A 14,338-nucleotide genomic window follows, 5' to 3' on the forward strand; every position below is an offset into this window, starting at 1 on the left:
TCCCCCCCAAACTGCTCCAATGTCAGCTTCTCCCACGGGCTGCAGCTCTTCACACACTGCTGCAGCTGAGACCCTCCACAGGGTGTGCTCCTTCAGGAACAGATGCTCCAGCACGGCTACCCTGCAGGGTCACAGTGCTGCCAGCAAACTTCTTCCAGCATTACTCCTCTCTCCATGGGTCCACAGACTCCTTCGGGCACCCACCTGTTCCGGCACGGGGACCCCCATGGGCTGCAGGGGGATATCTGTCCCACCATGGAGCTCCACGGGCTGCAGGGGGATATCTGTCCCACCATGGACCCCCACGGGCTGCAGGGGGATATTGGTCCCACCACGGACCCCCACGGGTTGCAGGGGGATATTGGTCCCACCGTGGAGCTCCATGGGCTCAGGGGGATATCTGTCCCACCATGGACCACCACGGGCTGCAGGGGGATATGTTCCACCATGGACCCCCACGGGCTGCAGGGGGATATTGGTCCCACCACGGAGCTCCACGGGCTGCAGGGGGATATTTGTCCCACCATGGAGCTCCACGGGCTCAGGGGCACAGCTGCCTCACCATGGTCCTCACCACAGGCTGCAGGGCAATCTCAGCCCTGGTGTCTGGAGCACCTCCTCGCCCTCCTTCTGCGCTGACCCTGGTGCTTGAAGGGCTGTTTCTCTCACATATTCTCACTTCTCTTTCCCAGCTGCTGTTGCCCAGCAATTTTTCCCCCCATCCTCACCTATGTTACCCCAGAGGTCCTGCCACCATCGCTGATGGGCTTGGACGTGGCCAGGGCAGGTCTGCCTAGGAGCCAGCTGGCATCGGCTCTGTCAGACATCGGGGCAGTTTCTAGCAGCTTCTGTAGACACCACCCCTGCAGCTCCCCCGCTACCAAAACCTGGCCATGCCAACTCAATACAAAAGTCCAAGATGAGTCAATGTTGGGAATCAGATACTGAAAAACACCTGAAGGACAACACAGCCATTGGCCACAGCCAGCATGGTTCATCATGGGAAAAGTCTTGCTTAACAAACTTAATTTCCTTCTACAATGAGGTAACCCACAGAGTTGATCAAGGGAAGACAGCTGATGTAATTGTTTTGGATTCCAGTAAAGGTCTCAATACTGTCTCTCACAGTGTCCTTCTGGACAAAATGTCCAGCACATAGCTGGATAAACATGGCCTGCGATGGGTGAGCAACTGGCTCAGGGGGTGGGCACAGAGTCTTATAGTGAAAACTTGGCATTGCACTGATAACCCGTCACTAGTGGGTTCCATAGGGCTCCATCCGAAGCCCAGTGCTCTTCAACATCTTCATAAATGACTTGGGAGCAGGACTTGAAGATATACCAAGTAAGTTTGCCAATGATACTAAATTGGGAGGAGCTGTTGACTCTCTCGAAGGCAGAGAGACCTAGACAAAGTAGAGGGCTGTGCAATCACCAACTGTATGAAGTTTAACAAAGGCAAGTGCTGGATTCTGCACCTGGGACAGGGCAGCCCTGGCTGTACAAACAGACTGGGGACCGAGAGGCTGGAGAGCAGTGCCACAGAAAAGGACCTGTGGGTCCTGGTCGGTGACAACTGATCATGAATACTTTAACTGCATGTCACTCTGGTTTCTTCACACCACGGTTCCACAGTAAGTGTGGCAGAAGTGCTGTACCATGGAAACATCTGTATCAGTGATTATCATAATTCTTTCTTTGTCACTGCATTCAGGTTGAAATCTTTCATTATGCTACAAGATTTATCACTTACTGTTTATTTTTTCCTCTTTTCTTTTTCTGTTTTTTATACATTCAGAAACTGAGTCTGTTCTTCAGTGGAATTCACCCATGCTTATAAGCCTAAAAGTAAACATGCTCCAAAGTACCGAGGTTTGACACAGTTCCAGAAAGCATGTGAGCACAAATCCAAACTTGAGATAAATCAACAGTTGAGACATTTGCAACTGTGTCAGAAATTTAACCCTGTAACTGAATGCCAAATAGTGAATGTTAGGATATTTTAACAATCCTCCCAATTGGACTGTCTAATAAACTGCTTGTTTTGGCAACTGACTGGCCTACCAAGAAAACTACGAGCTAATTATTTAGCTATCAGGTTACAGCTGAAGAGGAAATGTAACTCCAGTGACAAGTAAAATACCATACAGCGGTTGAGAGAATTAAAATGTTAGAACATGTACATCACTAATGCACAGCTGATGAGAGACTTCTCAACACAACTGAAAGCTAGGGAAAAATGAATCTCAATGTTTATAGTGATGATCTCATTTAAAGGCAATAACCCCTCAGGGTTCAAGATACAACTTAACAAGCCATTAGCATCTGCAGCTCTGGAGTGACTATTTCACCCGACCTCTCACTGTTCCCAACACACTACAATTGCATTTCTTTCACTCCCAGCACACTAAAATTGTGTTCCTTTTGGCTGTAAAGCTGTGGCCGGCACAGGACGTGGCCCCAGTACTGAGCACAGTGAAAATACCTGGCTAAAGAGCATAAAGGTTAAGAATTACGCTAAGTTTTGTCACTGATCCACTGCTCTGTCTTACAAGGGACAGACGTGTAGACCACCCAGCACTTTGGTTCCATAAGGACCATGCAAACCAGTGGCAGCAGAAGACCCTTCATGGAGAGGTTTCCATGCAGCAGGCAGAGCTGAGGGTATGTGTGGGAGTGATTTTCTGCACAGGCAGATACTTACAGCACAGAGCTTTCTGCAGCCTGCGGAGTTTCATGGCAGTCCTGTACGCCGAGAACCTGACGTTGTTCAGGTCAGCTGCAGGGAGGCAATGTTAAAATAAAAGATCAGTTTTGTACCTTAGAAATAACCAGACTCATGAAGACATTATTAAGTTGAACTAAAAGATTATACTCAATGGTTAAAAGAACAGAGGGGGGAAAAAAAGTACATTAGAAACCACTGAGCAAAAGCTCTCAAATCTTGAGGGTCAACCATCCAAAACACAAACACTGAGTCCTAAAGTGTTACTTCCTTTTGTTCAAAGGCACTGGACTTAAGAGTCCTTGAAAGAACAACATCAGTGACCGCAGCAGTGTCTGAAAATACCACAGCCTTTCACACTGAAGGCACTGTGAGAGAGATGAGATCCTGAAACTCCTCCTTGTGTGCCTGATGCACCAGCCAGGCTGTGTGCAGGCAGCCCCCCGAGCTCTGCCCAGGAAAAACAGGCACCTCTCAGCTACTGCTAAAAAATCACTAAAAACCCCTCCAATTAAGCTTTTGTGCTTTCCACCTAAGCAGGTCCCAGCCACGTCCTGAGATGCAGAGCCCTCCTGGAGAGGAGCCAGCTCATCCAGGCTGAGCTCCCAGCTCCCACCTGCAGGACAGCAGGAAGGTGGTGGCTGCGGCAGCGTGACGGGGAACGGCGCTGACTAGGAACACACCGTCTGGCATGATTTTTTCTAGAGCTATCCTTCTTACACCTTTAACAAAATAAGGACATCAGCACAGGTCCCCACTGAATAGTTTAACCACGGCTTGCAAAACCACCCAGGACACTGCAGAGACAAGATACGTCACGCAGCAAACCAGAGCAGAGAAGCCTCTTCGCACGTGGGAGATTGGGCACCAGCTACCTGAACACTCTTCAGTGGAAAACCCCATTTGCAGCAACAATGAAGGTAAAATTCAAACTACTCTGGCTGAAATCCTGCCATCAGTACCAGCACATCGGCTAAGTCATAATTTACAACTAGATTTGGTTACTGAGAGTACAGTGCAGATACACCTCTTCCATCAACCAGAATCCAATTCAGGATGCTGAGGTGAGCACATGCACCTGGCAAAGGGCTTTTCTTTAAACAAACACATCAACAGGTACCTAAGCTAACTGTATGCAGCTTCAAGCTGGTACCTTCACCAAAGAGCACCTGGGTAAGACATCCTGGTTGCTTGTCGGGGAGCAGGTTCATGAACCAGTGCAGCTTCCCAAAGGACAGTGCTGGTGGCTGCCCTGGGCACTGAGGAGTGCCAGTGGGCACACTCCTGGATGTGCTACAGCCACCTCCAGCACTGAGAAACCAGAGGGCTGCTCTTGGCCCTGTACCCCCAATTCCTGGGCAGCCCAGGGATCGTTCCCAAGAGATCGCTTGGCATCTTGTAATTGAAGAGCTTTCTAGCACAGAAATGGACAGCCAGCCAGTTTCAGCACCCAGCAACACTGCTGAATGGGTTTCATTTACTGATGAAACCCATAGAGCCTAAGGAATTAATGATGGGAAAGTGTTTAGAAAATGTAAACTACTATGTAAATATAAAAAGAACATTAGGAAAAAAAATGTAGTGGCTCAAAATGAAGGTCCATTCAGCTCAGTAAGCTGCCTCTAAGCCTGGCAGATTCTTAGAGAAAGAATATGATGAAAAACAGGGAAACACAACTCATATGCTAGTTTCTTGCTGGCATAGGAGCTGAGGTGTTATAAAGCAGTTTGAAATGTGGTAGCTTGGGTATAACTATCCCAATACCATTTATAATGCTGTACAGGCATAGGTAGCAGAGGGAATATAGTCCCAATTACATTAACTTTAATTAAGCTGTTCTGAAGGAGCAATATGAGATATGATAATTCAGTCATTTTGTATGCCTTAATAAAAGCTGTGAAACATTTCCGAAATGTCTTAGAGCAGAAAAGAAAGTTTCAGCTTTGTATAGAATTTCTTTTTCTTTGCAGTTTCATACGACTTTTTAATGGGCAGTTCTCCTGTGTATTGCTCCTGCCAGCTCTCTCTCCCACATCAGCCTGACAGGTCCAGAAGCTTTTATGTGATGTAGAATACAGTGAGCACCTTAAATAAAGTGACTTAATTTGTCTTAAAGAGAAATTAATAAAGCAGTCTTTCACAAACACACCAGGATTTCAGTTACATTTTGCACCCTTGTTGTAAATCTGCACTTGTATTCTGGAGAAGAATATTATGGCTACCATTGGACAAAATGAAAAAGCCTTCCTTAAATTTCCCCTGAATATTCTGAAAAAAGCTTATCTATTTATTATTTACATTTTCAGAAATGTGAGTAAATATATCTGCATATTTCAGGCCTCGATCAGGGAGAAAGCGCAATCCATGAAGACATTTAATACTGGGAGTGCTACAGTTTATGTCTATTTTCCTGTATATGCAATACACACCGAATTTATTATCAGCCTGAACGACACTGCTGCCAAGGAGCATCTGCTCTCAATGCCGAAGCAGCAATGTCAGGAGCTCATGTTGGAGCTCTCATCTCGGGTTTTGGGGAAGCAGCAGCAATGCTAATCTTTCAGCTCTGCACACCTCCACTGCCTTCGCTGCTGACACCAGTGTTAGCCCCTGCCCAGTTACTGTGTCCCATGCCAACTGTTCACCTCCTTCTTCCTCAGGCCACCCCTTCCCTGCCCCTGACAGACAGCTCTCTTACCAAGTGCTGACAGTCGCTTAAGGTCTCTGGATCCTGATGATTTAGCCTTTCCCCTCTCTGTGCCTATGGGACTGCAAGTGGTGTCTTTTCTCCCCCGGAGCAACTGCTGGAACAAGCATGCTGCTCTGTGCAGCAAGAAAGGAGCCCAGGCCCTTCCTAACTGGGTTAAAAATATTTCCCTCGCTGGACGTGACCCCATTTAAATGAGCCGCAGAACATAAGGCTGTCAGGGAACGAGACTTGGCCACTGGGCTGGGAGCACTGGAGGTAATGCCACCCGTGACAGTGAGCCAGGCAGGACAAGGCACTGTGTGGTCACCAGCCAGCTGCTCCCGCGGGGAATGGGGAGAGAGGGAGGAACGAGGCTTCCAAAGGCCAGAGAAGCTCCAGGAGTTCCTCCTTCCCTGTGTTCTGAGGTTCTTTTTTCTTTCCTCCTTGGGTCCTAAGAAAAACAAGAAAAAGATGCTTTCCCCACTCCCAAGCAGCTCACTAAAAGAGGCAGGATCCACTAAGCCCTGACTCCAATGCTTTTATCATCCCAGAGGGGTCAGAGTGTACCGTGCAAGTGTTCCTCCAGCCCTTCCCTCCCACTCCTACAAAGTATGCACTGCCTCATCACCTGCTCAGAGGGCTGAAAAGCCCATGCTGCATTCTGAAACTTTGGCAAGCTGTTAAACAATACTCCCTCTCCTCAGTGCTCAGAAGGGAACTTTCAAGCTTGGAACAAACAATGTAAATGCTCAGGAGCATAATCTGTTTACAGTCTGGACCAATGATGCAGTGGTAGTGGTCACCTGGTCCCTGGAAAGGAGCAGACTGAGGGAGTATTTGGTGACGTATTTACATGCCAGAGCAAAGAGAAATCATGATTTTTCCCATCACTTGACTATGAATGACCTCTCTGTTCAAACAAATACGTATCTTTCTAGGGGAGTAGATTTAAGATTACACGACAGAGGACTCGTAAGACAGGGTGTGTGCTTACAGCAGATGCCTTTGCAGCAAGGAACAATTCCCACCAGCACAGCAGTAAGGTCTCACCATGACCTTCCTAAGCTTCTGTCACAGCCCTCCCACTGGCCTGATGAAAGGAGTTCAAAGTTCTAAAGAATCAGCTACTCTAAGAAATTAGGAATCTCCTTTCATTGCTTTCTCCTTTTCATTATAGACATGACAAGCACCTGCCTTTGCTTCACAGGGAGAAGGTTACCCAGACTCCGTGTCCATCATGTGCCTACAACACATGACTATGTTCATGTTCATACTCTTATGTTCATTCATAATATGAATAGCATTGAACAAGAATTAGTGCTTTTATTACACATGCAGCTTTAATGAAGGGGATTTCAGACTGCTGATTGGAATGACTCAAATCAGAAATATTATGGAAAGATGATCAGATAATTAAATTCTAACCTTTTCTGCATAGTTCTGCATGTCAAGAGAAATCTCAGAACCTAAGGGCTATGTTATTCCTCAAGAGCTAACATAGCCCCATCAACACACTTTCCACTGTTCTATTTCTACAGTATTCTAGAAACACCTGCAATTACACACAGCAGATCCTTTTGCTAGTGGATAATCAGGGGAAAAAAAAACCAAACCATAACTTGAGAAGTGGTTACTGATTTGTACCAAAAATTTGAACTACCAGCTGGAATATCCCACTGACTACTGACACAATATGAACAAATGAGATCTTCTATCCTGCCATGCCAAATTCCAGATTTTGTATTGGCATATGAATACTATTTCAGGAGGAAAAAAAGGTTCTCATATCCTTCAGTGATTCTGCATAAAATAAGTTAGCAAACAACTACAAGCAATAAAAAATTAAAGAACAGTAAATTCAGCAGTAGGTTTAAACAGCAGATTTAGCATCCATCATGAAGGGATATTTGTTTTTATTCTTAAAGAGTCACATCTCTAACCCAGACAACAAGTTTTAAGTCAGGTGTTATAACCGAACTGGTTTCCATGGTGGTTCTCAAACAGACTAACCCCTCCACAGCTGCTGAGAGTGCTGAGTGACTGGGATGTTCCATCTGATAACAGAGGAATCTCACCGAGTGTTTAAAAGCTCTGGGATGGACCAGACTATCCCCCATCAAAGGCTGTTCATATAATTTGTCTCTCTCACAATGTAATCCCAAGGCATCTCAGAAAGCCCTTTCTAACCGGAAACTACCCTTCTCACTGGAAAGAGAGCTCCTTGTTTATATTATTGTGGTTATTATTATAATTGCTTTTTCCATTAATGAGGACAAAACACACACATTTCACCAGATTTTATGGACAGTAATTATCTCACTGTCTGGACACCAGCTAACTGCAATGAGCAGCTTACATGCTTCAGGTGATAAATATCGCAAGAGTAAAATTTAGCACCTTAACGACTAAATTCTTTGAAAGAAATTAGATCTCATCAGGTCAAATCCTCATCTTCATTTGATAAGATGTACAGAGTTCTGATGGTGTTTTTTGCTCTTATTTGCAAGGAAAAAAGGTGTGAACCTAGAGTTGAAACTGGAAAGTCTTACTCAAGCATATCTTGTGACATGCTTATAGACTGGTCCCAACACACTGCCTGCAGGGGATAAGCTGTTTTGGGAATTACATGTCACTGCTGTCCCTGACAATGCCTACCTAACAGAGGTTAAAAACTGTTTACTGTACAGTCCTGAAGAGACCATAATTCCACTACCAGCCACTAAGCTTTCACATTTCATCAGACAGTAACAGGCTTTTCAAGAAGCTTCGTCTCACATTGTTTCAACACAGCTGAGATTCCCTGAGGGGCTGACAGGAATGCTGGGCTTCTTCCTGCTGCCCAAAATCTCTCTATAAATCTTCTAATGATGCCCTACAGTGACATATATTGCCTCTTTAGGAACTGTAATTTTAAAATGCAAATAAGACAAATGCACAAAGGAAAGAAATTAATCAAGTAACATTGCTTAATATCAGTTGAGTCTCAGCCATTGACTTTTATTATAACAATAATTAACGCTATCATCTACACTGCTTTGAGAATAAATAACAGCAAATATTATTATACCATTCTCCATGAAATGACACAGCACATTGTACTAGACCTGTCCTGCTGAGTGAAAAAGCCAATGGTGCCTCTGCAAATGAGCAAGTGGGAGGTACACAGGGCACCACAATTCTACTGACTGCACCTAGACCCACTGGCTGAATACCACAGCACATGCCAGAATCCTTTGGGAACTTAGCTTTGCTATGGAATGTCTGTTCTTCAGCCTGCAAACCCAAAAGTGTAAGAAGGGATATGATGTACACCTGGGTTACACCCCGTTACGGGGTTGGGATGTGAGTGGAGCTCGCAGTCAGAAATGTCAGAAACCCTTTATGTATGTTAGATGAGAAGGACTTATACTGAAAAATCCTAAAATAAATAAATTATGACAAATTTCAAAAATTATTAAGAAAAGGTGTCCATTTGCAAACCAAGAGTGCAATTATTTTGAGCAAAATATTCCCATACTGGTCACCTATTCCATAACAGAACATTACTTCAACTCTCTCTAGAATATCCTCCTTCACTGCTAATACACCTATGCTTTCATTTTCAAGGGATGCAAGGTCAACTTCTACCACTAAGTCCCACCTCTCTGCCACAGTGATGTTTATTGCCTGTCAGGTGCTTGTTGCACAGGATGCAATCACATACTGTTAGAAAGATGACCTAATCTAGCTCTGACTACTATCTAAGGCTGACAGAACCCAACCAATCCTATTTTCTGAAATGAGCTTGAAAAGGACATTAGTGAATGAGCAACCTTTAAAGAAAGGCCACATGTATCATCTCACTGGATTTCAGCAGAAAGCAGTGACTGAGGTGTGCAATAGGCCTGGTCTTACCTGTACAAGCACGGAAAACAATTAGTTGAATATGAATAAAACCTCGTAATAAATACTTGGTTTAGTACTTGCTAATAAAAACTGTAATGGCAGTGAAGGGTAGTGTAGCTTCTTCAGGCAGCACTTCAGGAGGCCAAATCAAAATGCACAAACCAAAACTGACGAAGTTTATCCAGTCTGGTCACTCAGAGCTCGAAGCTCACATTGCCGCACAAGAGCAGCCAGATGACACACACAGCAGCTGCCAAAAGCCCAGAGCAGGCTCAGAGGTACCTTCCAGCATTCTCCCACCTTACATTAAGCAACTGACATTTCTTTCACATAATGCACAGAGAACTGCCCCCCATCCCTCCAAATTAAATGGAGAGCTGTCACCACCAGTTCACTGCAGCCTGCAAGGGCCAGGGTGGTTTGCACCCACTTGTCTTGCCTTGGTGAATTAGGACTGATAAACAGATGCACACAGCAACATTTCTGACTGCACCCTGCTCCTGCAATTACTGTTCACAGTGACACTAATGCACCTTGAGGAGATTGTCCTGGCATGACATGGGAAGGCTGATGAGGGGGACACTAACAGGATGGCATGACAGGCCACGTCCTCCTGGGCCATCACAGCAAAGGTCAGAGTCATTTCTAGCTTAAAGGCAAAATACTAATACTCTGAGCTAAACTGCCTGACATAGAATGTTCACTCTCAGAAGTTAATCTGAAAAAAATTAAGCACCCCCAGACTACTTTGATTCCTGTTCCTCCCATCTCTCCCCTCACCCAAAGGTTCTCCCTCTCAAAGACAGTGAAATAACACAAATTCTCTTTTCAGTGATGTCCTGGAGGCATCATGAAGGATGAGAAAATTTTAAGGGGGATGTAAAAGACCAGTGTAAAAATAGCAGATCTGCTGCAGAGGAACTATTTTTGGAAAGAAAAGCAGCTGGAGCAGTTCTCAGTACCTTGAAGACTTTCAGAGGGAAGTCAGAAGAAAATGGGAGTGGTGTGTAATGGTGTAAATACAAACCAGGGGATGTCTGTCAGCCTCTGAGCCTCTGAGCCTCACATATCACCCATTTTTACTACCTTTCCTATTTCAACATCTTTTTTCTCCATGTTCTTAATTTATGATTCCTTCTTATTTAAACTATACCAACATCTACTACCTGTTGCCACTTTGACTTGACATTAAACAACAATTAAGTCACTTAGTATAGACAGCTTATTATGTAACTTTAAGTAGCCATAACTTTAAATGAAGAGTGAAAATTGCCCAACTTGAGTCAGGAGTAGATGCTTCATTAAAACTGATAAAATGCTGTGTTGTTTAAATAACAAAGAGGAGTCAAGAACAAGTATCTTAGTATCTTAAAAAGCAAAGCTTCAGTTAAAATGAATGACCAGTTTTGAAACACATACCTAATTCCAAATCAAGTATTTCACAGTTATCCCAAGTATCGTTATAACCAGCCATATTTAAGCAAATGAGCTCAAAGAGAATGTGAGAACACTTCCTTCATGGGCAGATTGTTTTGTAATTTCCTCCTGCTGTCTCTGATGCAGTCCCATTGAAGACAGGATACAGGACTTCCCTGACCGACAGTCTGGTCAGGTAAAGTGTACACAGCACGTTCCTACCTTCTTTCATTAGTACCAAATAATGCTCCCCCGTAATTTAGCTTCATTTTTATAAATATCCAGACCTCTGAAGACAGAAAGATAAGCCAATAAGTCTGACACTTGAAATTCATCTATTTTAGCAAAATGTAATGCAGCAATTTGTAGGGTGTGAATTGGATATGTGAAGATTAAAACAAATATTGCTCCTCTTTCTTACAGAAGCGTGTCATGCATCTTGAAGTCATAGGCAGATAAGAAATGCTACCTTGTGCCAAGATGCACCTTCCACATTCACTTTAAAAAATTAAGCTTTCAGTAATTTGTAAGAATTTAAATTAGATATAAGCATCCCCTAGCAAATGATGATATACTGTGGTGCGTATAGAGAGCTACATCACATTGCACAATTATTCCCTACAGGCTAAGTGTAGGAGTTGGAAAATGGAAATGAAAACTCTTGACAGCATTGATGTGCTTGTTCTCACTTTTTTACGTTTACCCAGATTGCAGAATTCATGTTTTCTACCAGATTCTAAACATGTATACATACTAAGTTCTTTACTAACTTCTTCATATGAATGAGAAGCAAAATTTGGATCCTAATGTGGGGGAAAAAGAATAGGATCTAACGAGTATGCAACACAAAATCGACTTCAGTAACATCTTCTCAGATGAAATATTACTGAACAGTCTGAAAAGACTTCAAACATCCCATTATTACCGTTTTGACCTGAGGCAAAGCAAAGCACTGAAAATACATCAAGGGCTCTGTTCAAGACTAAACGGGTTATACTTGTATTATTCAGTTTGTGTGAGAGTTAGGCAATGCTGATTACATCCAGCTCAAGAATAAAATGAATCGCTAGGTTATTCAGCAGCACTTTTATCGAAGCTTCACCCATGTGGCAGTGCACAAAGAATCACCTTGTCTAATCTGTTTTGTACACATATATGAACACCTAAGTTTGCTCATAAAAATACACATTATGTTAAAATCAGCATTGTTTCCATATTAGTGAGCATTTGGTTTCAACTCCAAAAGAAATCAAACCAGCCAGGTAGAGGACTGATTTTTTGGACATTCCTTACTCCTGGAAAGGGAAATAACAGGAGAAAAAGAAAGCTCACAGTAAGAAAAAGAAACAAAATCTGCCTGAACACGTTCCTTCTTTATGCAGTCAGAAATAAGGCTAGCTTAAACTCCTGACATTTGGGTGATACTCACAGTGATAAAACTCAGTTGAACTAAATGCAAACTGACTTCAGCAGTCACACATCTTCTGAACTGCTGACCTGAATCCATCAGGACACTTTGCTCCCTTATTACCTTTCCACTTCTTGATATTCAGGAGTACTCTAGCTGAAACCAGGAACCAGCAAAAGAAAAGCAGTTGTGACAGGACTTTGGGTCTGACCGACAAGAGTATCAGAAACGTCATGAATCTCTGGATCAAAGGCAGCTGAGGAGTCAGAGTGCAGCTCAATTAACAGCAAACTGTTTGAAGACCTACCTGTATTAAAGGGATGTCTGCATGTGCAATTACTATTTCTCCTGAAACTTTTAAACCACTCACTTGAAGAGCAGAAATAAAAAGGACCCAAACAGGGTAATACGTTATAATTAAATGGCAAGTCAATACTTGCCTCTTTTGCATTTGGTTAGCTTGAACTTACACATCTTATATCCCTTTTTGGCATACAGAGCTGTATTCTGGTTTATATCTAAACTTATTACTGCCACACTGTTCATATGGGAAAAAATTTTCACACTGTCTTGTTCCATTTTATCACATCACTTTTCTAACATATTTTTGCGATGCCTTTAACTGCAGAGCACCATAGAGAAACCTGAGTTAGCCTGAAATAAATTACACTTGCATAATTACACTGTTTTCAGCAGCTAAACTAGAGTTTAGCAGGTGATAATTTAAGCCATTTTTCAGCATGGTAAATAAGCCTGCACTAGATGTGACTGTCCTGCTGCTCAAGCTGGCTCGTTCAGAGCTGGTATATGTCTATATGCTCTACAGACATAACCTCCTTTATGAATGCAGCATATTCACTGATATTTCTTTCAGCGAAATAGCTTAATTTTTATTATACCCTCTATTATTTATTAACAGAACCATTAAAAGCAAAGAGTTAGCTATTAAATGGTCTGCCAAGCAGCCTACACTAGAGCATAGATTAACCTATTTTATCTTATAGATGTGCTTCTGTTAATAAAATCCAAAGCTGCTAAAAAAATGGGCAAAAAACCCTCCACCAGAGAGGCACATCTGAAGTCATAATAAGCATGCAATTTGGGTATTCAAAATGACATCATGACAGCTGCTATGCCTTCTAAGTATTGAAAGTGCTTTAAAAATAAAGCAGTGGTAACAGAGTTTGGCAAATTGCTTCAATTGGCTTCCCACCATCCAAAAGTCAACATTAACAGCAGCTTGGTTTGATTTTTTTCATCTGCCTTTTGTAAAGCAGATTAGACAGTGAAAGGATTCAGGATTTAAAAATTTTTTTTTATTTCTGTCCCAGTCTTTCAGTGACAGTTTGCAACAATACACCCAAATTACTTTGTAAACCCAGTGCACATTCCAAACATGCTAAATGAGATACAACTTTTTCTACTGCATGTTTGAAATGTACTACTATGGCCTTTCGTATTTCCCCTGCAGAAAATTTCAAGCTTGATCAAAGCACTGCCTCTCTCTTTCATTTAATTTTGGTTTATTTCCTCTGGAAATCTTGAACAGTTGACTCAATTGAAAAAAAACCCCAAACAACCCCACTAAATATCTGGTAGAGATGTCTTACCTAATGACTGGTAGAGCTCAGTCATCTTGGGATGATCCCAGCAGGTGGTTTGCGTCTCATGGCTACAATACAAAACATGAAGTTAGTAAAGCAAAATTTCTCTCTCCATCTCACGGCGAGTGATGCAGGCTGCACAGCAGAGCTGCACAGCAGAGCACAGTGCTGCACCTGCAGCCCGAGCTGCTCTGCTGAGGGTCTCAGAGCAGCAGGCATGTCTTCTTTCAACATGAGGCATTAACTCAGAGCACTTTATTTAGGCAAGGGATCATGAAACAGAATTAAAAGCAGTGCTAATATTAAAAAGGCAGCAAATATTCAGACATGTCAATGTTTTGAGGAATTTGTAAGTACACTGACCAATTCTTTAAGAACTAATTGTTTCATACAGGTTGCTCCAAACTAGAAGACAGGCATCAAAACGAGCTTACTTCTTAAAGCATTTAGGAAAACTCTGACCAGATGGTATTTTTGAGCTGCTTTCCACTACACACACTCCCAACGCTTTCCCATGTAGTAGATAAGAACTACCCAAGGCAGTGGCTCCAATCCTTTCTTCCAGTCTAGAAACCTGGACTAAAACCCTCATGCAACATCCTGCTGACCCAC

General features: G+C 43.0%; 1 protein-coding gene across 1 annotated transcript in view; it reads right to left on the reverse strand.

Annotated features, from left to right (window-relative positions):
• LOC103797832 (dystrophin-like) overlaps window positions 1-13,794 on the reverse strand; it is a gene marked incomplete at its 5' end in the record, with an annotated part of 72,392 nt that extends 58,598 nt beyond the window's left edge. The window contains 2 exons of the mRNA XM_009070070.1: window positions 2,704-2,778; window positions 13,733-13,794. Of these exons, the coding sequence (XP_009068318.1) occupies window positions 2,704-2,778; window positions 13,733-13,794 (137 nt within the window). The remainder of the gene's footprint in view (window positions 1-2,703; window positions 2,779-13,732) is intronic.
• Between the last annotated feature and the right edge of the window lie 544 nt (window positions 13,795-14,338).

This window comes from Acanthisitta chloris, unplaced genomic scaffold (assembly GCF_000695815.1).
Source record: "Acanthisitta chloris isolate BGI_N310 unplaced genomic scaffold, ASM69581v1 scaffold440, whole genome shotgun sequence".
Classification (NCBI taxonomy): Eukaryota; Metazoa; Chordata; class Aves; order Passeriformes; family Acanthisittidae; genus Acanthisitta; species Acanthisitta chloris.